The sequence below is a fragment of the Terrapene carolina genome, unplaced genomic scaffold (genome assembly GCF_002925995.2).
Source record: "Terrapene carolina triunguis isolate 2854851 unplaced genomic scaffold, T_m_triunguis-2.0 Scaffold89, whole genome shotgun sequence".
Lineage (NCBI taxonomy): Eukaryota > Metazoa > Chordata > Testudines > Emydidae > Terrapene > Terrapene triunguis.
In genome coordinates, this window is record NW_020664440.1 from 21,237,167 (window position 1) to 21,260,417 (window position 23,251).

Consider the following 23,251-nt stretch of genomic DNA (forward strand, 5'->3'; position numbering starts at 1 on the left):
GTATGTAATTGTCCCAGGTCACTGGGTGGGGGCTCGAGCCGGTTTTGCATTGTGTTATTGAAACGGAACCCCTAGATACAGAACCCGGCCCTTGTTGCTGCCAACTAGATGGGCAGAAGGGTTACACATCTTAATTTAAACGAATCAAGCACAAAAACAAACTTTCCCTTTATTTTTTAAATAGTTTACATTTAATACAGTACTGTACTTGGGAGCTTTTTTGTCTCTACTGTTGGCTGATTGCGTATTTCTGGTTCCAAATGAGGTGTGTGGTTGACAGGTCATTTCGTAACTCTGGTGTTTGTAATTCTGAGGTTCTTCTGTTTCTTAATTTGCTTTTCTTATAGTAGGTTGTGTGATTCCCATCCTCCAGAATGGGATCCATAATGCTGTGGCAGATGTAATGATGACTATTAAGGTGTACGGTGTAGCATGCTTACCATGGAATGCCCCAGAATGAAAACTGGGATGTCTGGGTGATCCTTCTTCATGAGTTCAATGTGCTGCAAGCTGTCTCTGATGAAAACATGGAAATCTGACACGACCATGCGGTCACCTTCGCTCTGCCCGTGGCCAACTGTATGGGGGAAAGGAAAACATTGCTTCTACATCACACAGAACAATATTAACATTTTACTTGGCACCTAGATACTCCAGATATGGGTGCATCAGAAATGCGATAGACAGGTAAGTAGGTGAGCAATGTTCTAGTTCCCACACACACTGCGTATTGCATAAATCCGGTCCCACCCAGCTTCCTTCCCCAATACCTCATAATGGATAACTTCAATGTCCTGTAGAAATACGCAGTACAACACACAGGACAGAAAAGCAAGCTTATGGCTGCCTAGGTCTTGTCTAAGAGCGTTGTTAATTCTTCACATACGCATTGGCTCCCCATCACTAGAGATAGGCCTGACTAACAGAGTTCAGATCTAGTCTCTGACTACTCTCAAGTTCAGGGGCTGTTCAGTTCTGGGAGTTTGGATTGGCCTATTATAGAGACAGAAGGCAGATGCCAAGTTCAGAGTTTGATCTTGATCCAAAGTTGCCCAGAATTTGTGGACGTTAAGATGCAGCCACTCAGATGCCATGGTGAGGGGTGCAGTATATACACATAGAGAGACAGATAATTTTAGATATTGGATTAGACCAGTGGTTCTCAAACGTCATTGCACTGTGATCAACTTCTGACGACAAAAATTACTACGTGACCCCAGTCCCCTGTGTTACTCTAGATTCTAGAGTCTAGAATCAGGGCTGGCATTAGGGGGCGGTAAGCAGGGCAATTTCCTGGGGCCGCAAACCACAAGGGGCTACACGAAGCTAAGTTGATTGGGCTTCGGCTTCAGCCCCGGGCAGCACGGAGTCTAATGATGGCCGTGGAGGCCCATTAAAACGAACTTGTGACCCACTTTGGGGTCGCGACCCACAGTTTGAGAACCGCTGGATTAGACTATTATAGGCATAGCAGGTCTCCTGCAAAATTCAGACTTGTGTACAAACTTTCCCGAATTCTGGGGCTCTTGGGACTCTGGTCTTTGATTTTGCCACGTCTGTTCCAGAAACAGTTTTTATATTTGGAGAGACCTGCCTTGTCCTCTCCTTCTGCTGTTTGGGGGCAATGGGTTAGTGCACTAGCCTTCATCGATGGAGAGCTGAGTTCAAATGTCAGCTTACTGTAGGGCCACAAGCGTGGGGAGGGTAAACAAGGCTCTCCTCCTAAACAAGTGGTAACACAAACCCCCAGCCTCCCACCCTGACAGTCTATTTATGCTACACACAGCATTTGTCTTGTTTTTGATCAATTTTTAGTCTCCTCTGCCTTTTTTCCTCTTTGAAGTACACTAGTTACTATGGAAACAATGGTATCTTTAGTAGGGGAGGGATTAGTGACATCCATAAGCACTGTACAAAGTCCATTTATTAGCATGCCAAGGTTAGAAACGTATACCACACTGTGGAAACAACAGCGTATATATGATGATTATCATAACCACACACATTGTGTGATATATATAATGAATATAATTATTTTTTCCCAAAAAAGAGCCTTGCTGTTTCTGTTCAAAGTAGTTTGTCATTTAAGGAGATTTGGGGGAAATAAAAATTACTGGTTCCATGTTACAGGCTGGCCATGTCTGCCTCTAACACCCACCCTCTTCGCAGGTGTTGCTCCTGCTGGGAAATGCTAAGTGGGCCCTTCTGACTCAGTGATGCAGGTGTCTCTTACCTCCCCTGGATGTTAGGGAGGTGGAGAGGAGGTTCTCTAGAAAGAGAGGATCTAAGGTGTGGGCTGAGCAAGCCAGAAGGAGGAATCCTGGGAGTAGCCAAGTCTAGGGAAAAGATGTGAGCAACACTTTATATGATCTTATTAATTTCTGTGTTTGAAATCAAATACCAGGCAGAGGGTGAGTTTGGCTTCCACACAGTGTGTGGACTGTGTTTGTAGAGCAGGTTGGGAAAGGCACTTGCTCGCATTCCATATTCTTTCTTAAAAACATCAGTTTAAAATAAATCTTATCACTAACTCTATACATGGCTTCATTTCCACAAAAGATTAAATTCTGCATTTACTTTAATATTTATTGGTCATTTAAAGCTGTTTTCAGTCCACTGATGTATGGAAGATACTTTGGGAGAAATATGCTAAATGCTTGCTACTGTCTCTACAAATGGCACAGTGATGTACTGTACCATGTCATTTGTAGTATACTAGCATGTTGCCAACACGTGGGCTGATCCTGCAAACACACTATTGATTTTAGTGCTTATTGCCCTGGTCTCAGAGTCAGGAAAGCACTTAAGTGGGTACTGTAGCCCCACTGACTTCATTGGCATTACTAAGAGTACTAAGAGTTGAATTTCTTGAATTGCTTGGTGGCTTTTGAAGGCTCAGACCCTCAGAGGGTCCCCTCTTTATTATGTGTAGTTGATTTTTTTTCTCTTATGATAGATCCTGCCATGAATAGCGTACAATCTTCTATTCTGTGTTTGGAAAGTTCCTTGCACATGGTGCATGCTACCACACTTAGGCCAGGTGTACACTAGAAATTTTTGCCATTATAGTAATGTTGATTTGGAGTGTGACTTATTTTTTTTAATGACATTTCTATACTGGCAAAAGTCCTAGTGTAGATGCTGTTATGCCAACTTAAAAATGCTTTTGTTGATTCTAATGGGACGTACATACCCCAGTGATACAAAAAGAATTCAGTGGAGCCAGAGAGCAGTTAGTGCACTCAGTTACACCTGGAGGATGGGTCAGGCCCAATTAAAGATTAGGCCCAGCTGTAGCAGAGTGGGGGTGCTTGAATTAGTCCCATCTGAGAGGAGCCATGGTCACTAATAAAGGAAGGCCTTCAGGGCAGTAGAAGGGAATCAGGAGGCTGAGGGACAGAGTAGGCCTTGAGATCCTGTCTCAAGAAGGGAGCTTTGGCAAAGGGTTGAGAGAGATACCGGGAAGCCACGGGGGTGACGTGAGCTCCTGTGGTGAGCCTTGACAAAAGAACAAGACTCCAGAGGTTGAATTTCAGGAGGAAAGAGAGAGGTGCACAGAGGGCCTTGGGAGAAGCAGACAGGAGCCAGGTCTCCACGGCAAAAGCCCTGGAAGACGCTGTTCAGGTCAGGAGTTGCAAAGAACTGTGCAGAGCCTGGGGAGGGGTGAAGGTCTGTGGATGAGTGAGCCCAGGTCGGGGCTGGGGAAAAGGACCTTGAGACAGGCTGAGGAAGGCAGCAAGGAGTCTGAAGCAGCAGATGTTCACTGTTTGCTACACGGTCCTTGGAGAGGAACCCAGAGGACAAGGAGGGCCTGGGTTTCCCTACCAGCTGTGAGGAAGGTGGCATGTAAGCCCTGATATAAGGGGTGTAAGGACCACAGAGCCCAAAGTCAGGCCGAAGACCGACTGGCATAAGATCACTGGACTATTGTTTTGTAGGACTCTGTTACCCTGGAAGGGCTGGGACTAAAAGTCAACTGGCTGGGGATCTGGCGAGTCACAAGACAAAGCCCACCACAGCAGAGCCAGATTGGTTGTCTGCCGAGGGCTCTACAGTAGGAGAGCCTGCTATGGCGTGCCCAGCCACAAGGGGGGGCGTGCCAGCCAGTGAGTCACTTACATTGGTATAGTATATTTCACTCAGGGAACTGGCATAAGCTATACTAAGAAAAGCACTATTTTGGTATAAGCTGTGTCTATGCTCAGAGGGTCACAGGTCTAGATATATTGGTATAGCCATACTGGCAAACCTTTTCTGGCATAGATCTGGTCTAAGGCCTGGTCTATACTTAAAAACTAGATTGATCTAGCTATGTCGCTCAGGAGTGTGAAAAACTTTGTGCGCTGAGTGCCGTCCTTAGGTTGACCGATTCCCCTGGCGTAGATGCAGTTGACAGAAGAATGATTTAATCAATCTAGCTGCTGCCTCTCGGAGAGATGGATTAACCACATCAACAGAAAACCCCTTCCATCGATGTAGGAAGTGTCTACGCTACAGCGGCAAGCTACGGTATTGTAGCTGTGCTGCTATAAGGCTGCAGTGTAGACGTGCCCTAACTGGCCACTGCTCATTATGGGGAGATTTTTCAGCTACACAAATGGCAGTTAGATGTCTAGGGCTCATTGACTTTCAGAGGAAGTTAGACACCCCACTGCCATTTGTGCCTCTGAGAATCTTCGCCTCTACATACACATCTAGTGGCATGCATGGCATTTTGTTTAATGATGCATATAAAGTCATAACACATTGCACTGAAATGGTACCTTTAAATCCAAAGACGTCTCAGCACTTCACAAATGTTTAGGAATGAACTCTCATAACACCTCTGAGGGGAAGAGCCATGTCAGTATTTCCAGTTTTACAGATAGGAAAAGGCAAGGGGAGATTCAATGAATTCTGCAAGCTGGCACAGTGATTTAATGGCAGAGTTAAGAATAGAACCCAGGAGTCCTGATTCCCTTCCCCCTGTTTTCACCCATTAGACAAGCATTCCTCTCTCAGATCTCAAAAACAACCGATTAGGGGGATTTCCCCCTGCCTGTGACAGGAGTGATCCATGTGTAATAAAGGGAGAACAGACTCCCCCTTCCCCTGTTAATATATTTTTATTTTTGGCATTGATACTATTATTGGTGATCCAGCAGTGTTAATGAGAGAGTCAGTGTAGATCACACTAAGACATTCTTTTCCCCCCTTCATTTTATTTTAACAGAGCAGTCACTGCACTTTTATCTTTTCCTCCCTGAGAAACCAAACCTGCTCTGAACGGTAATGAGTCCATTAAAAGTTAGAATCTCCCAACTGACAACTGCTCAGGGCAGGGAGCTGAGACCTTCTGAGCTAAATGAAAGGAGGTGGCACAACCAAACATCAATACAGTAAAGACTGCTGATATTTTTCCTTCAAATTTTACAGACTTCGGAAGAGTCTGTGAGAGAGTAAAGGGGCCAAATGCATCCCTGATGAAACCCCAATATCTGCAATGGGGTTACACAAGGGATGAATCTGGCCTAATGGTTCTAAAAAGCCAGTTTCACAAAAGTCGGTGCAGAAAAAAGCTACATCTGTGAAATGTCTGGAGGATGAAACTAAGCAAGTGATGCTCAAAAGCGAGGAGCACAATAGTGGGTCGCAGAAACGCCACAAGCTCCAAAGCTCTGTGATTTGGACAGCTTGTCTTTGAGGCGAGAAATACCAAAATACACGATCCACTAAGCCACCTTGCTCAGAACTTTTGTCTAACGTACAGAGACAGACAGCCATTTTAATGACAAGCCTTTCAAGACGCTTAGCTGAAGGGGCTGAAAATGGAAGAGACGTAATCACCACATAAATTCTATAACACGGGCTTGATTTTCCAAATTATGCCTACACAATTGTGTGTCTAATTTGCCCACTCAACCACTACTATTGCATATGCAAATAGCCAGAGAGATGACAATGCAATGGCTGTAACTAAGTGCACAAACTCAGTGTACAGCTGCATGCATGTTGTGTTTTTTTAAAATAAATCAGGCCACTATTCTTTTTTTAAATTGTTATTTCTAAAATGAGAGGGTCTAATCCTGCCTTCTTTACTCCAGCAAAAGCACCCGTGCAAAATGTTGTGGTGTTTTGCCTGAGTAAGGACTGAAGGAGGATTGCAGGATTTGGCCCACTGACATTAGAAAAGGAAAATAAGCATTAGGCCATTTTATCCTCCCCCATGGCCAGAGCAGGACTGTTCCCTAACCTAGTCTGTTCAGATGATAATGATACCTTAGAGTCCAAACCAAAACAGCAAGAGGAGTGGGTGACAAACTCAACCATGTCTGAATGGGGCCTTGGGCACATGAGTTTCAGCCAAGAGTCATAGCCATGGAGTTTAAGGCCAGAAGAGACCACCAGGTCATCTACTCCAACATCCTGAATATCACAGGCTACCAGCACCTGCACACTAAACCCAACAACCAGAGCCATAACTAGGCATTTTGGCACCTGGGGCAAGCAAGCATATTTGCATCCCCTACCGTTTTTTTCTGCCCCCTCAGCTTTGTGCCCCGCTCGCCCCATCCTGGTTACAGCCCTGCCAACAACCAAAATTAGACCAAAGTATTACAGCTTTCAGGAACCTAAACTATTATGTGGAGTGTGGATCCTTCATTGTTACACATCTTTCCAGAAGGGGAACTGCTGACTAGCCTTGCTGGAAGGTGGGGGTGGGGGGATGGAAGAGGGAGCATTTGGGGGTATGGAGAGAGAGAGAGAGAAAGAGAGAGCGATCGAGCGAGCTACCACCATATAAGCAAGGATTTGCTAAAATATTCATCCTGCCTGTGTTGTTTGCGCAGTTCTGCTTGCTCCTACATCCTACAAGTGCCTTGCCTGCTTTGGCCCCCTGCTCCCTGATGTGATTTTTCATAGAATCGTAGAATATCAGGGTTGGGAGGGACCTCAGGAGGTCATCTAGTCCAACCCCCTGCTCAAAGCAGGACCAATCCCCAGACAGATTTTTACCCCAGTTCCCTAAATGGCCCCCTCAAGGACTGAACTCACAACCCTGGGTTTGATGGAGTCTTGCTCTTGAAAAAAGACTGCAAGGTGAAGTCAGCAAAGCCCTTCAAGCTGCTATGAGTTCATGCTCTTTCGGAGACTTGACCCATTGGCAAGTTTGCAGAGGTGCTCAGCAAAAATGCACAGTGTAACTTTACACACTTTAATACAGGGTGGATGGTGCATCGACGGCTATTAGCCTGGATGGGCAGGGATGGTGTCCCTAGCTTCTGTTTGCCAGTAGCTGGGAATCAGGGCCGGCTCTAGGGTTTTTGCTGCCCCAAGCAAAAAAAATGTTTGGCTGCCCCCCAGCCCGGGGCCCCCCCCCCCCCCCGCACTCCCCTGCTGCCCCAGCCCTGGGTTCTCCCACCCACACCCCCTGCTGCCCCAGCCCTGGGTTCTCCCACCCACACCCCCTGCCGCCCCAGGGCTGGGCTCCCCCTTTCCCCCCCCACCAGTGCCCTCCCCCCAACCCCCACCCCCCTGCTGCCCCAGCCCTGGGCTCTCCCCCATAACCTGCACCCTCCTGCCGCCCCAGCCCTAGGTCACTGGTAACTCGCTCCCAGGGCAGGTCATTCAGCAGGAATTTTGGATGTGCACAGAACACAGACAGGATTGGTTCCCATATGGTTACAGAACTGCAGTAAAGTGGAACAATTTTCAGCTTGTGTGACTGGAGGATATCTGGATGCATATTATAAGACTGTCCTACATAAATGAGGAAAAGTTGAGGTGCCTTTATTATTCTTTTGTTCCACTCTTTCTTTCTATGGGGAATTTGCCAATGCAATATCACTGTCTTCCTTTTACACAAATAAAACTTTAAAAAAAAAAACAAAAAAAAAGGCAATGGCTGTTGAAAATGGCAGTTCCAGTCCTAAAAACCACTGGGAAGCATTCCTTGCTCAATTTTATCCTACTTTTTCTACAGCAAGTTACAGAGGATCAGTATATTTGATTTGGGAGCAATGAAGTAACAGCTGCCCAAATTAAGCTTGAGCACTCCTGAATTTTGAGGTGTTCAAATCTGGAAGGCAGGTGCTAGATTCCCTTTCTGAATATTAGCTATATCTGGAAAGGAAAAGTCAATTTCTGCTTCCATGGCTCAGAAGTTGAAATCTTCCTAAGTGCCTGGTACTGTATCTAAAGCTGCCCAGGTCCAGAGCCTCCCCTCCCTTACTTTTCATTTTAAATTCTAGTGCAGGGGTAGGCAACCTATGGCACGCGTGCCAAAGGCGGCACGCGAGCTGATTTTCAGTGGCACTCACACTGCCCGGGTCCTGGTCACTGATCCAGGAGGCTCTGCATTTTAATTTAATTTTAAATGAAGCTTCTTAAACATTTTAAAAACCTTATTTACGTTACATACAACAATAGGTTAGTTATATATTATAGACTTATAGAAAGAGACCTTGCAAAAACATTAAAATGTTTTACTGGCACGCAAAACCTTAAATTAGAGTGAATAAATGAAGACTCGGCACACCACTTCTGAAAGGTTGCCGACCCCTGTTCTAGTGGGATCCCTTGCTATGCTTCAGATAGAGAGGGGCACTGACCATTTAGTCCACTCAATTCCTTCTTTGGGGGCTGCAAGGTGAGGTCACACCAGTATCCCTAATCCAGTCTGGGAAAGTCTTCTGAAGGGGATATCTTGGGCAAAGCCTTCTACTCCTTGGGCACACTTGTTATCCATTCACAGTGCCACCCCTTTTGACTCACGGCAAGCTGCAGCATGGCTCAGCTACCTCACTCCCTCCCCCTCCCTTTCCTGTTGATAGCTGCCAAGGGATTGCTGGGAAATGTAGTTCTTTCCCTGCTCCAGGGCTGGCTCTATAGGCAGGGAGCTAGGCAAGGAACTACAGCTCCCAGGGTCCCGTGGGTTCTCAGCTCCCATGCTGGATCCCCAGCTGCTCTCTGGCTCCACTTCTGCAGGGTTGTGAGAGGGGAGGAAGTGAGTTTAAAAAAAAAAAAAAAAAAAGGATGGCCCGAATGCTGCCCCCTGCAAATGTGCTGCCCCAAGCACCTGCTTGTTTTGCTGGTGCCTAGAGCCAGCCCTGCTGAGAATGAGTGACAAGGGATGGATCACTTGATGATTACCTGTTCTGTTCATTCCCTCTGGGGTACCTGGCATTGGCCACTGTCAGAAGACAGGATACTGGGCTAGATGGACCTTTGGTCTGACCCAGTATGGCCGTTCTTATGTTCTGACACTTCTTGATGAGTGAGCTCAAGGAACTTGCACAGCCCTGCACTGCAACCACTGAAGGAACTAACCCATCACCCACAATGATAACCATGCTATGTGCTTAGGGTGACCAATTTTATAGGGACAGTCCTGATATTTGGGGCTTTGTCTTATATAGGCGCCAATTACCCCCCATCCCCTGTCGTGATTTTTCACACTTGCTTTCTGGGCACCCTATATGTGCTTCACCTGACGCTCCTGCTGGTGACAGCCTGGGGATAATTAACATATAGCATGATGCCTTCTCCTTGAAGTCAATGGGAGCTGCAGTTCTCAGCATGGCTGAAAAATCAGGCCTTTAAATACAGTAAATTAGATCAGCAGGGCATTAGCCACAGTGGATATCATGGTAGCGTCTGCTCTTCGCCTCTCCCAGGTCCTAGGGCCTCTGTCACATTATTTCACAGCTTACAGATGTATTAAAGGGTTGGTGAAGACTGTTTAAACCTCATCAAGGTCAAGATGTGGAGAGTTTGCTGGAGAGACCAGGTCCTTTGAAAGGCTTTTTATAAAAGGTGCTATCAGCTTTCATTTCAAACTTAGAGAGGAGTAAAGAGAACTAGGCAATGCGCTGGTGCTTTTTATAACCTGGTTTCTTCTCCACGTCACAAAGTGATCTCTTCCTGGGGGAAGGAAGGCTCCAATCTTCCTGGAATCATGTAAATTATTGATGGAAAAATCCCACTAGGTCTTTCAGATCAGCTCCCTGTCCACGCAGGACAGGGGGTGAAAGTAATATTACATTTTTACTGGTATGGGGGTCAGCTCTGGGCCCCCGGAAGGGGCGGGGCCTCAGGCAGAAGGGGCAGGGCTGGGGGTCAGCCTCCCCCAGCCAGCCCATCTGCGCTGCCTGGCCCGCGCCGCCCGGGGCTCCGGTGGTGATTTAAAAGGGCCCAGGGCTCCGGCCGCTGCCGCAGTAGCGGTGGCCAGGAGCCCAAGGCCCTTTTAAATTGTCGGCCCCGGGGCAGCTGCCCCTTTTGCCCCCTTTGTCGGTGGCCCGGGAGGGGGCAAAAGGGGCAATGACGTTAAAGTGCTGCCACGGCAGCACTGTAACATCGGCTGGGTACAGGCCCATACCAGCTTCTTACCGGTACGCTGTACTGGCCCGTACCAGCCCACTTTCCCCCCGATGCAGGATTGTTCTTTATCAAACGACTGTTAGTTTTCTCTTTAGTTTTAAATGTTTTTCATATGATGATGCTTCCACTACTTCCCTTGGAAGATTATTCCAAAGTCCAAAAGATCCCACGATCATAATTTCATCCTATTCCTCTGTTATCTCCCTTAAGGCATTCCTATGTGCTACACTCCCTCGTTGGTGCTTAAACCCCTCAAATATTTGTAGACTTTCATCATCACTTTACATATTACTTACAAGCCATACATATTTATTTATTTTAATCCTTTCCTGTAAATCAAGCCTTCTAAGACAAAGGCAGCAGCCTAACTCTGGCTTTTAGTGAATCGCGTTTCACAGCTTTATCTAGAACATTTCATTGCAGGAGGATTAAGTGGTCAGGGAAAATGCAGCGACAGATACTGATCTCAGTTGTGCCGGGGGAAAACCATTGATTTAGTGGAATCACTCCAGATTTGAAATGGTGTCAGTGAGATCAGAAGTTCTGGGCATATTCTGCCCTTTATCCCTTCACTCCCAGTTTACCACTGAAAAACCATGAGACGGGGAAGCATGGGGTGAAAAACCTTCAGCCTAAAGAGGAGCTGAGATGCGGTGTTTGAATCTGGATCCAAAGTTCAGTGGAGGTCAGGTCTGGGAGTCTGGGTTACATCCATTTTTACTTAAGACAAAGGCTGTTTAGCGACCAGGGAGCAGGATATTATCACAGGGCTCCCTGATGGAGCTCTGTCCCTAAGGGTATGTCTACATTGGAGCTGGAAGGTGTAATTTCCAGCTTGAGGAGACATACCCATGCTAGCTCTGATTGAGCCAGTCTGCTAAAAATACAAGTGTAGTCATGGCAGTGTGAGTGATGGGATGGGCTAGCCACTCCAATATGTACCTAAGGTTTCACACAGGATCTTACAAGGGGTGGCTCCCCCATCTTGCTGATCATGCTGCTGCTGCTACACTTTAATCCTGCTAGTGCGCTAAAAATAGAGCGAGTGCAGGTACATCTATTTGAGTTGGAAAGTACACCCCCACTGCCAGTGTAGACATCCCCCTGATCCAATAGGTTGTAAAATAAGGGGAAAGAATAAGAAGATACGTCTCTCCTTTTACTCATGTTCTAGGTCACAATTTCCCACTAGGCTTTCTCTAACTTCTAGGCTTATCGCTTCTACAGTTCAAAGGGGAAGCTATTAACAGATGAAGGAGGGAGGGAGAAGATCATAGTCTACCAGCCCAAGCAGTGCTTTGCCTGTAGCCAGAACTCAGCTCTCACTCTGAGCATAAATAAATATTAAATCCAAATGGCACTAAGAAAGAAGCTTGGATCCAGAGATTTTTTTAAAGGTAGTTAAAGGTGAAAACTCTGTCATCACCCACATAGTCAAGAGCATCTCCCATAAAGCAGAATCCACACATAAGGGATGCTTATTAATTATGCCACAAGGCCTTCAGCAAGGCAGAAATTAGATTCAATGCAGCAGTAAGTAGTGTGGCTGATTTAATAAGCTGGAGTGCAGCTGAGAAGCTCCTTTTCAATTCCCAATAGAGCCTTTTGGAGGCTAGAAAGGGCGGTTTTACCGCTTCAGAACTAGCTGGGCCGTTACAGCAGGTACGTTACAGAGGACCCTGCCATCGCTCTCAGTGTAGTGCAAAGGAGGGTGTTTCATTAGAGCTCAAACCAAGTTCCAACTGTACGACTCATTAGTTACCCCACTGCCTCTCGGCTCAATAAGCCCATGCGGGAACCCAAAGAAACAGCAGGGAGACATTTTTCTAACAAAGTAATCTAGTGGATGAATATCCAAACCCTATGGGGGTAGGAGCACGTTATCTTTATTACACCCCCCCCCCCCAACAAAAAGCAGGGTTAAAACCCAGTTAAAATTGCTGTCGCAGTTATCGGGTGTGCTGCCCCTTTGAGGCTCCCTTGAGCGTCCCCCCTCAGGGGACAGGCCTGGCTTCCTGCACCTCACTCTAGGTGGAACCACGTGGTCCAACCACTCTTAGACTGGATCTCTGCACAGCAGCCCTGTGTTTACCAACTGCATTTATCTGACAGGCCCAGGCACCCATAAGCTGTTTCCTCTGGGCACATGTGAGCAGCAGCTGATTAAATTGACTCTAAAAAACAGCCTCTTCAAAACAGAGCATTATTTATTCACCCAAGGTACATAGCACCCAGATAAAAGGGTAAAAACAAGGAAGGTCTAGATGCATGGGTATTACCTACAGTCCTGCACCTTAATCTTGACCTTTCAAGCTTTTGAAGTTCTCCTCAGCCCAGATACCTCCATCTCTGGAATGAGTGAATCAGACTGCCCTTCTGCAGCTTCTGTCTTGTTCTCTCTGCCAGAGGCTCATCTCTAGCCACTCAGTCCCCCTTCCTCCCTAGGTCAGCATCTTTAAGGTTTAGGAGCCCCTTTGATCCTCCTTGGCTTTCAGCCTTGGGAGGAGTAAACTATACTAGCCTGGTGGGAGCCAGGTAAAGGTGTTCCCCAATTAATAGCTTCCTCCGGGAACCCATTTGTTTCCTTATCTTTGCCATTGTTTCATTTCCTGTTTGCTTCCGCCTTAACAGCCTCCTTGAACTTAACTCCTGGCAGTCAGACAGGCTAATACCAAACAGAAACTGAATTACCAATAATTATGAAAAAAATACACATAGCATCAACACAGCCATCAAAAAGCTATGAAATCACTGGTAAAGTCCTCACCCATCTCTTGCAACCTACACCCATTATTTTTCTCTTCTCTACTTTACCTTGCCCACATCCACCTACTCCCAAAACATGGCCTCTCCCTCCACCTCCACACCAAACACGTGACTTTCAACTCCAACCAGGTGGAGTGGCTAGAAATTGAGGTGTTCTGGTTTTTCAGTGTTGAACTGGTTTTGTACTGAAGTTGATGGTTAGTGTGTAGATTTTTAGCTGATGGTTATGCTGAAGTGAGTCATGCTGGATAACTGTCAATAGCAGTGGAAATAGTTTGCATAAGTGTTTGTTAGTTTTGGAAGTCATAGGAGTTGAATTATTTAGGTAATGGAATTATGAAGAAGTAGGGTATTTTTAGTATCTGATGTCTGTATTTAGATGATCTGTACTTCGATTTAAAGCTTGTCAGGGCATCGGCTGTCTTTTGTGTGTGTGCAGCACCTAGTATGGTGGAGACCTGGACTCTGACTGGGGCCCTTAGGTGCCACAGCAATACAACTAATAAATAATTATGACGTGATCAGATTTAAGGCTGCACATTTTGTGTGGAGGCAGGAGGAGGCACGCAGGTAGTGAATGTGGGTGAGAAAATGAAAAGACAAAATCATAAATGTAGGTTGCAAGGGCTGTGTGAGGACTTGGTGATTTCCTATTTTTTTAAGGTTTATGTGGAAAAATACCAAATGTACTAGTAAACATTTGAAATTACATCAGAACAGAGCAGAACACACTATTTAAAAATGAATCAAGTAGATACTTTTTATTGAGTGAGCAAAGTTCATTAATTAAACATAAAGCTCCTGATGCTGTTTTCATCATTTGTTTAACAAGTCACATACCTCATCTGCCATTCAGACACAAACAACTAAAGCAGCAGGAACAAACATCAAAGCAGGACAATCAACATCTGGAAAAGTCAAGAGACTGTTCCATATCCTTCATATCACGCAAAGCAAAGGCTACACTCACAGAACAAACACACACAGGAAGCAGCTCAGACTTCACCAGAAAGATGGGGAGCTGCAAAACAAGCTTCCTCACGCTGGGAACCATCTCTTAGCAACAAACACAAAGTGAACTTGTTCTCCATCCACCTTCCAACAATCAAGGCAGGACTGTTCCCTGCAAGATATTCCCCCAGTGTCTGCTTAGGTAATTAAATGGCCCCCATTACCCTAGTATTTGAGCACCTTACAATCTTCAATGTGTTTATCCTCACAACATGAGGTAGGGCAGGTATTATCCCCCCCCTCTGTGCGGGGGACCTAGGCACAGAGAAACTAAGTGACTTGCTTAAGGTGACACAGGAAGTCGGTGGCAGAGGAGGGAACTGAATGCAGGTCTCCAAAATTCCAGGCTATAACCCTAACCACTGGATCATCCTTCCTTCCTTCCTTCCTTTCTTCTTGCTTAGTGTACTGAACAGTCTAGTTCTGAACTGTCTCTCAAAGCCCAATTTTAATGAACGGTGTCATCTTTCACCTGCACAGAACACACCTGGTATAGCTTATCACTTGCACACACATAGCTAATGTATACAGTGCTCTCAGATGCTATGATGATGGGCATGTTATAAGATCATAGAGGGAGAGAGACTCTAGGAATATCCCACTCATCCTCTGGACAGTACACACCAAGGATATACTGCCTGTGACCTGCATAGAACATGGAAGATGTGTCCCATCCATCCTCTATAATACAGTGGGTTTTTACCCTCCAGGATCAGGATGATCCATTTTCTTTCAGCATTTACAGGATGTTTTTTTTCCCATCTCCTTCCTCACACAAACACTGCAGTACACTGTGAGCCTTCTCCTCCCACATCAGACACACATTTGCAGAGCCAGGATATTTTTAGACTAGCGCCTGCACACATATACATTATTATTTGTTGCCTTGGCAAAAAAATAATTGGAAACGGGCAATTTTCTAGGCTAAAATTATTAGTGTCTTATTCCTTGGGATCTGAGAACTCCTGTGAAGCCATTTAAAGTCTTTTCTGTGCTCAGATGATAAACAAAATGACCTAGTATATTAGAATAGCTGTTAATTCCAACAGCTAGTCCAGCAAGGTAAACTGTAGTTCCGAATGTCTGTCAATGTTAAGGATCAAATTCAGCTCTGGTATAAGCAGGCACACTCTTTTGAGTTCAGTAGAACTGTCCCTCCTTAAAGGAAGGCTGGATTCGGCCCTGAGTTGTGTTTTCTTAAAGGACATTATTGGAAGGAGATATTGATAATCCCACAGCGAAACTTCAAAGTGAGCATGTTGCAAAGTAACAGGTTCTTTGAAGAGTTCACTTGCAAACAGAACTACAACTGAACTGGAAATATTAAAACTAACTCCTGCAATGCACTGTAATATGGGGGATGCAATGGTGGTGTGAAAAGCATCGTTTAGCTGGCTAGACCTTGTACCAGCCCTGCCTTTGAGACATTCACTGCAAAATCTTTGCACAGTTTTGAATGGCTTGTGAAGGGGTCATGGCAGATGTTCTATCTCCTTCCAATATATCCCTTCACATTCATGGGAGATGCAGTTCTTTATTCAGCTACTTTTGAAATGCAGTTTCTCAGGCCAGCACTGAGCCCATTCCCTTCACGCATATTAAGGCAACAGGCTGACAGGAATGGATGCCCCAGTCTATCGATTAACTGTGATCAGTCGTCCTAAACTGTTATGTAATGCTGCTGCGTGTGGTTAAATAGCTGTTGAGTTCCACCCCAAAAGAAGCTGCATTTCAGTAGTAGGTGAAGGGATTCCTATCAAATATTTTGTTCCTCGGGAAGAAAATCTCTATATAAATTTAAGATCTATCATCAGCGATGCACTCATTAGGGTGTAATCTAAGGAGCTATATATCCAGGCATTAAGTGGTTGTACTAAAGGCCCTGTAACAATTTTTCACTGTTGCTTCAGCAGAATGTCACAGATTTATCCCTCCTAACTGAACAGTGTTTGATTGCCTCCAGGGTAGAAGGGTGACAGTGGCTAATATCAAATAATATAATATATAGAGATATACCTATCTCATAGAACTGGAAGGGACTCTGAAGGGTCATTGAGTCCAGCTCCCTGCCTTCACTAGCAGGACCAAGTACTGATTTTGCCCTAGATCCTTAAGTGGCCCCCTCAAGGATTGAGCTCACAACCCTGGGTTTAGCAAGCCAATGCTCAACCCACTGAGCTATCCCCCCAAGTTTGTCTTCAATGACTTATCGCCCTGGGAACTTTAAGATGACACAGGACTGTGATGGGGTGTACCAACCAACCCTGCAATAGGCAGGGAGGAGTTCACTAGTTATTTTGGGCCCAGGAGGCCACACCCCCTCGCCCTTCCTGGGCATGCTCCTGGTGGAGGGAGTATATAAAGGGAAGCAGCTCTGCTCAGTCTGGGCTGGCTGAGGAGATTAGACCTGCTGCAGGCTTCTGTGGAAGAACCGCCAAGATTCCAGATTGCCAAGGCGGGGGACCCTGACTGTGCTGCGGAGAACCAGTTGGCTGGGGGGACTGAAGGGGATGCCAAGCCACTCTCAGCTGAGGAGATGCCTGAGACAGGCATAAGGGTAGGAAGTGACCCAGGGAACACATTGGGTGACAGAGACCTAAACCCTGCATCAGGGGGACTGGTTTTGCAGAGCCCTGGGTGGGAACCTAGTGGAGTAGGGTGGGCCCAGGTTCCCCTACCCTCCCTGCACCTATGCGCTACTGCCAGGGACTGTCAGTGCTAGGTGCTATTGCTTTGGACTATTGATACTGCTGCTATTGCTTGGGGTTGCTGACAGTAGGCACTACAGCTGGGCACAATTGGTACTAGGTTCTACTGCCTGCGGTTGCTGACACTAAATGCTACTGCTGGAGACTATTGGTACTAAACGCAACAGCCATGGATTGTTGATGCGAGGTGTTACTGCCTTGGACACTTGCCACTAGGCCTTGCTGCCCTGAAGGTAAGGGTGGCTCTGAGAACCCATACCATTAAATGTTGTGACTGCAGTAGAGGGGGCAACCTTCATTGGAACCCTGTTGTCCCATGTGACAAGGACCAATTTCTACTCTGTTACACAGGAACATTTTATTGGAGTTATTCTGGCTTCATACTGGGAACAACAGTTCAGAATTTGGCCCCTATGCTGCAGATCTCTTATGAACAGTGAGGGGGGTCTATATATTCTGTTTTCCCTGCACATGAGTTAAGATTCCATTCATGGGTGTGAGAGTTTCACACCCACAGGGAGAGAAAATGGATGTCTGTCTGTAGCAGCCAACAAAATTTCCTTGCTATTTTTAATCTAGAAAGATTGTCAGAAAAGCACCTGAAAAAAATGCACAAAGGACATGTTTTTTTGTTGCTTTAGAACTACATGCAACATAATTGGGTGCATGTCTTTTTTTCTATTTATAAATAAGGAGAAAACAAATCTACCCGCATTAATTTGTTGGTCAAAATCCAAACAAAAGTGCTTTAAAAACAGTTGAGGTACTAACTCAAAACACCAGGGTTTCCTCTGGGGAAAAAAAAAATAGAGCTGTAGTGGAGCTGTGCACTATACTTCATGATCACCACCACCCCTTTATTTCCCAGCCATTGTTGGTGTGTGGATCTGCTTTCCGACACGCGCATGCTATTAAGTCCTAAATGACAGCTTGTTTAACTAGAAAACATTTCCATTTTTCCTCAACAAAAGCCATTCATTTCTCACTCTTCTGTTTGCTTAAAGACTGTTTCGTTCACCCTGCACAACCTGTTTGATTGTTCCTCTTCTAATAGAGTTGCAAGTTAAAGACCTACCTTTTGATCTCTGAGGGGGGAGCCCGGCCCAGTGCATTGCAAGGCCTTCTGCATTCTATTAATCTCGCAGACTCCATAAATGGGCCTCAAATATTTTTGAGTGAGAAAACATGCAAGTCAATTTATCTCAGGAAAGACAGTCCTGATTCTTCTCCGCTAAAGCTTCAGAACAGGCACCAAGAGGAGAGGAGACAGAAAGCAGGACTTGGAGTCACATTTAATAACTTCATCCATGCTGCCTTCTCTGCTTGGAACTCCTTCCCTATGCAAATATCTCAGGGGCCTTCTTTCAAGCCCTCGTCAAAAAATTCTCCTTCCATGAAGACCACCCAACACGAACCCACATCAGTAAAAAGCTGTCACTCACCCACACTATTTATTTTTAAAAAATAAACACATGCGCTTCTATAGAACAAGGGCTCCTAGTACATTCTGTTTTGCTGGTAAGATTCTTGGGGCTGGGAGTGTATCTTGTGTGCCTTAAGCACTGTTGGTATTTTAACAACTAGTAAATAATTTTTATGCTTTTTAAAACAAAAAATGCTGCAGGGCATTGCAAAGTATATTATATGTTAACCCACCAAAAGTATGTTCGCCGGGCAACATTTTCAAATTCATGAATTTTGGACCTGAGTCTCTACTACCTGGCACCTTGTGTTGTCACTTACCCCTGTGCAAAGTAAGTATGGAATTAGGTATAAGTAAAACACCACTATTCTGAGCTGGTAGCATTTTATATTCACTTTGCACAAGTTCACTGAGTACACAAGGCAGTTGGATTAATTAGACAATGGTGTCTGGAAATATTCCCCTCTCACTGTGTAAATACATGGGGAACCAGAATGGCAGAAAATAGCTCAATTCACCTTGTCATGTAGCAAAACTGTTTTCCTTTCTTATAGCAGATTGATCTCACTGCTACTGTTCCCTCTAGTCTTTAGCATTTGATTTCCTTTCTCTTCAATCCTCTTCCCTGTGATTCTGAATACTTCATCATATGCTCAGGCAATACAATTACCGGAAGAGTTGGGCTCAAATAGACACATTATCAACTTTCCCTGACCTATAACTCAAATTAAAACCACAGTTGGTTTGTTGTAGACAATGAATAGCACCTAACAAAACTGTGCTACTTTAATGCACCATGAAAACCCACATTTACTGCTTTTGAACCGTCAAAGATCAGGGACCTGTATGTTGTTCGGTGCTGCCAGAGCTATGCCACAAGACCTTAAACCAACCATAAAAGGGGGTTCCTCATCTTGCTGCTCTCTCTGCACCAGAGTAGGTTGTATGCTAGGTGTGGGAAAAGGCATGCGAGGGTAGGGGGGAATGGGGTCACAGTGGTCCCAATGGACTGCTTCAGCCAGTGCAATTTAGAACAGCCCTCAGGCTGCTCTAAGTTACACCAGAAGCTGTTTATGGCCCCAGATCTGGGGACTGGAAAGGTGGCATGGAGCCACCTTCCCCTTCCCTCTTCATGGCTGTACTGAGCATAAACTTGGCACAGCTGAGGCTCTTGGCCCTCTGTACTTTAGTATTATACAAGATGCCAGGGCTTCCCAAAGCTCTTTGTCTTTTTATTCAGCTCCAGAAAATAAATGTAGCTTAAAGAATGTCAGTTTTAAGGGATCTCGGCTGGTAACATTAGTCTTTGTATCATCTACAATTCAGCAATTTTTTTTTTCCAGGCTGAACAAGGATTTTCAAATTGCAGACTGCTGCCAAACACTGAACAAATCACAGCATTAGAGATGCTGTTGGCATAACAGCTTTTCCCTATGAATTGAATCAGCAGATAGTCTCTTTCGAGAAATTAACCCCTTCATGCCATGGGTTGGCACATCTCTTTGACATCTGTTTGACGCACTGAGAAATCTTGCCCTCTGGCACCCAATGATTAATATTAGTAGTTTTACCCCAGGGGAATGAAAGCTGAAGATGTGTGCTTTGGGCCTGGCTTTCTTGCTCCCATTTTAAATAAAACACAGAATAACTTTGGTGCCTGATTTGCAACAAATTGGGCATGGAGGTGCAATTATATGCACACACTGGGTAAGCATGCAGGTAAATAACCAATTGCACATCTCACCAACCATTTGTACATGCAATTACCTGATACATTCTTGTAATCTGGATAATTACACATACAGGTTGGGCATGCAGTTGCTTACATGTTTTCCACGCAGTTGCATGCTTACATTATTTTAAAATCTTACTGTTTAGATGTTCTGAGATGCACTGTGAGTAATGCTCTTAAACATTTTACTGTAATTCTTGCATCCTTGAAATATTTGTATTTCATTTATCCTAGGCGATAAACTATTTATGGCAGGGACCATATCTTGTTTTAAGGTTTTTGAAATGTCATTCATATCTATAGGCTACATGCTCAGCACTTACTCAGGGCTTTTCATCTATAGATCTCAAAGCTCTTTACAAAGGTGGGTCAGTATCATTTTCCTCACTTTACAGCTGGAGAAACTTAGACTTCACCAGGTGGGTATTGCAGTTTTAAGCGTTCTTAAATCTGTTTCTGTGAAGAAACAGATTGACAGAGCCAGAAGGGTACCGAGAAGTCACCTACTACAAGATAGGCCCAACAAAGAAAGTAACAGAACGCCACTAGCCGTCACCTACAGCCCCCAACTAAAACCTCTCCAGTGCATCATCAAGGATCTACAACCTATCCTGAAGGACGATCCCTCACTCTCACAGACCTTGGGAGACAGGCCAGTCCTTGCTTACAGACAGCCCCCCAACCTGAAGCAAATACTCACCAGCAACTACACACCATACAACAAAAACACCAAACCAGCAACCAAACCCTGCTACAAACCCCGGTGCCAACTCTGTCCACATATCTATTCAAGGGACACCATCATAGGACCTAACCACATCAGCTACACCATCTGGGGCTCATTCATCTGCACATCTACCAATGTGATATATGCCATCATGTGCCAGCAATGCCCCTCTGCCATGTACATTGGCCAAACCGGACAGTTTCTACGCAAAAGAATAAATGGACACAAACCTGACATCAGGAATCATAACATTCAAAAACCAGTAGGAGAACACTTCAATCTCTCTGGTCACTCAATAACAGACCTCAAAGTGGCAATTCTTCAACAAAAAAACTTCAAAAACAGACTCCAACGTGAAGCTGCAGAACTGGAATTAATTTGCAAACTGGATACCATCAGATTAGGCCTGAATAAAGACTGGGAGTGGTTGGGTCATCACAAAACCTAAACTTAATTTTCCCCAATACTAACTTCTCCCTGCTGTTACTCACACCTTCTTGTCAACTGTCTATAATGGGGCATTCTCTTACCACTTCAAAAGTTATTTTTCCTTCCTTGGTATCCTGTTAATTGATTTATCTTGTTACCTCAAGTGACCTCACACTTGGAAAAGCAACCCCCAGCCTTTAATGTATTTATACCTGCTCCTGTATTTTTCACTTCATACATCTGATGAAGTGGGTTATAGCCCACAAAAGCTTATGCCCAAATAAATTTGTTAATCTCTAACCTGTGGCACCTGTAATCTAAGGTGCCACAAGGACTCCTCATTTTTGATTTTTTTTTAAAGTCAAAGAGCATCTTTCCATTCACTGCAATAGACTTTGGATAAGGTTTTACTTGTGCAACTGAGAGGACTAGTAATGAGTTATGAAGCTTTTCAACCTCAGAATCATTAGACTGGGGCTGGCCCTGGTTGGGACTGACCAAAAAGTGTTGTCATCTGATGGATGGATGAGTGGTGGCCTTTGTGAAATGAGCTGGTGAGTTCTCATTCCAGTACTTCACAAACAGGTTTCCACTTCCCAAAATTCGTCACCAGAATAGGCAGCCTCACAGCTGATCTGGTGGGAGATTTCATAATGGGGGGCAGCATAAACCTTCAAATGAGATTTATCACATCTGGCCACCGCCTGAGTGAGATCAAATGTTTTTCTTTCGCAATTTCACTTCCTTGTTCTATAGAACAGGGAGGTACAACCAGGCTAGAAAGAATGTGGCTGTGATGCTGGAAACTTGCAGGTGGTTAGAAAGTGTGCCAGATGCTAACCAGATGCTCTGTTCAGTGTCACTAATGGGCTCACAAATGAAGATGCCCTCACTGTCAAAAGCTTTAAAAAATGAAGATTAGACTTTAAAAAAATTTCAGGAATCTCTCTTCCCAAATCATCAAACCAACTTTTAAAATAAACGTAACCTGGTTTCTTGAAGCGGCCTGTGCACCTCCGTCAACTGAAATAAAGGATTTTTTCTGCATTTTTAAAGAAGTATGTTTGCTTATTTTCTTAAATAACAGAATAGACATTATAATCCCTGGATCAAATCCTGGCCCTACTCAAGTCAATGGCAAAGCTCCCTTTGACTTCTGTGGATCAGGATTTCACCTTCTAGGAAAGCAACAATGCCTACTTAGGTGAATCAAATACAAACCACCCCAAACCCTACAAAGGAAATTGTTATAGCGTTTATAATGGAAATACTTATCAAATTTAAGCGCAAATATGGATCTCAAGGCTTCTTCGATATCTACTGGTGACCTGCGGGGCTTCCTAAAGGGTTATGTGGATCAGTGCCCTTCATCCATTCTGGCCCTGAAAGTACAAACTCTCTGCGTGACCCCCAAGTAGGAATCTCATAACTAAAACCCCACCGAGCCTGATTCAGCCACCCTCACTCAGGCACATTACGTTGCAAGCAGCCCATTTTCAGCGAGGCTACTTATGGTATAAACCACTCCGCAGTGGGCTCGATCGTGAGCACGGTTGCATAACTGATCTGGGGATTATAGGAGCATAGAGAGGCTTTTTATTCCCCTGTGTGTGCCACAGAGCCTGTGTAAGGGGGAGACAGCCATCCCCAGGTAACTGTCCCCCTCCCATACATGTGAGCAGGCAGAGACAAGGAGAGTGCAGAACCCTGACTCCTTCCATCTCCCTCTGTGCCCAGCTCATCTGACACAGTGGGGGAAGTAATCTGCACCAGTAAAAGGGCTGGGGCAGATTCCTTCCTCCTGGAGCAACAGGTACAAGCATAGATCAGATTGTGATTCTCAGAGCCGCAATCTAGTTCCTGCCCTGCTCCTCAGCAGTGCAACTAAAGGCTGCCCCCTACTCAAATTGAACTGTCTGGTGACACTCCAACCTGATGTAATTGGGTGGCAGAAACAGGCCCTCTGGAAATTAAGGGGGACAATGTATTTGTTTTTAAGAGCATTAGGGAAAATAAATTTTGTTATCCTGGGTAAGGCTATTGGTCCAGTGAGTCCAGTATCCTCAAAACTCAATGATTTGGAGGAAAGCAAAAAA

General features: G+C 45.1%; 1 protein-coding gene across 2 annotated transcripts in view; it reads right to left on the bottom strand.

Moving 5' to 3' along the window:
- The window catches only part of MGLL (monoglyceride lipase), an 86,944-nt gene that overhangs the window by 19,528 nt on the left and 44,165 nt on the right, over positions 1-23,251 (bottom strand). For both annotated transcript variants that reach the window (XM_024220757.3, XM_024220749.3), the window contains exon 4: positions 441-577. In XM_024220757.3, coding sequence (XP_024076525.1) covers positions 441-577 — 137 coding nt within the window. The remainder of the gene's footprint in view (positions 1-440; positions 578-23,251) is intronic.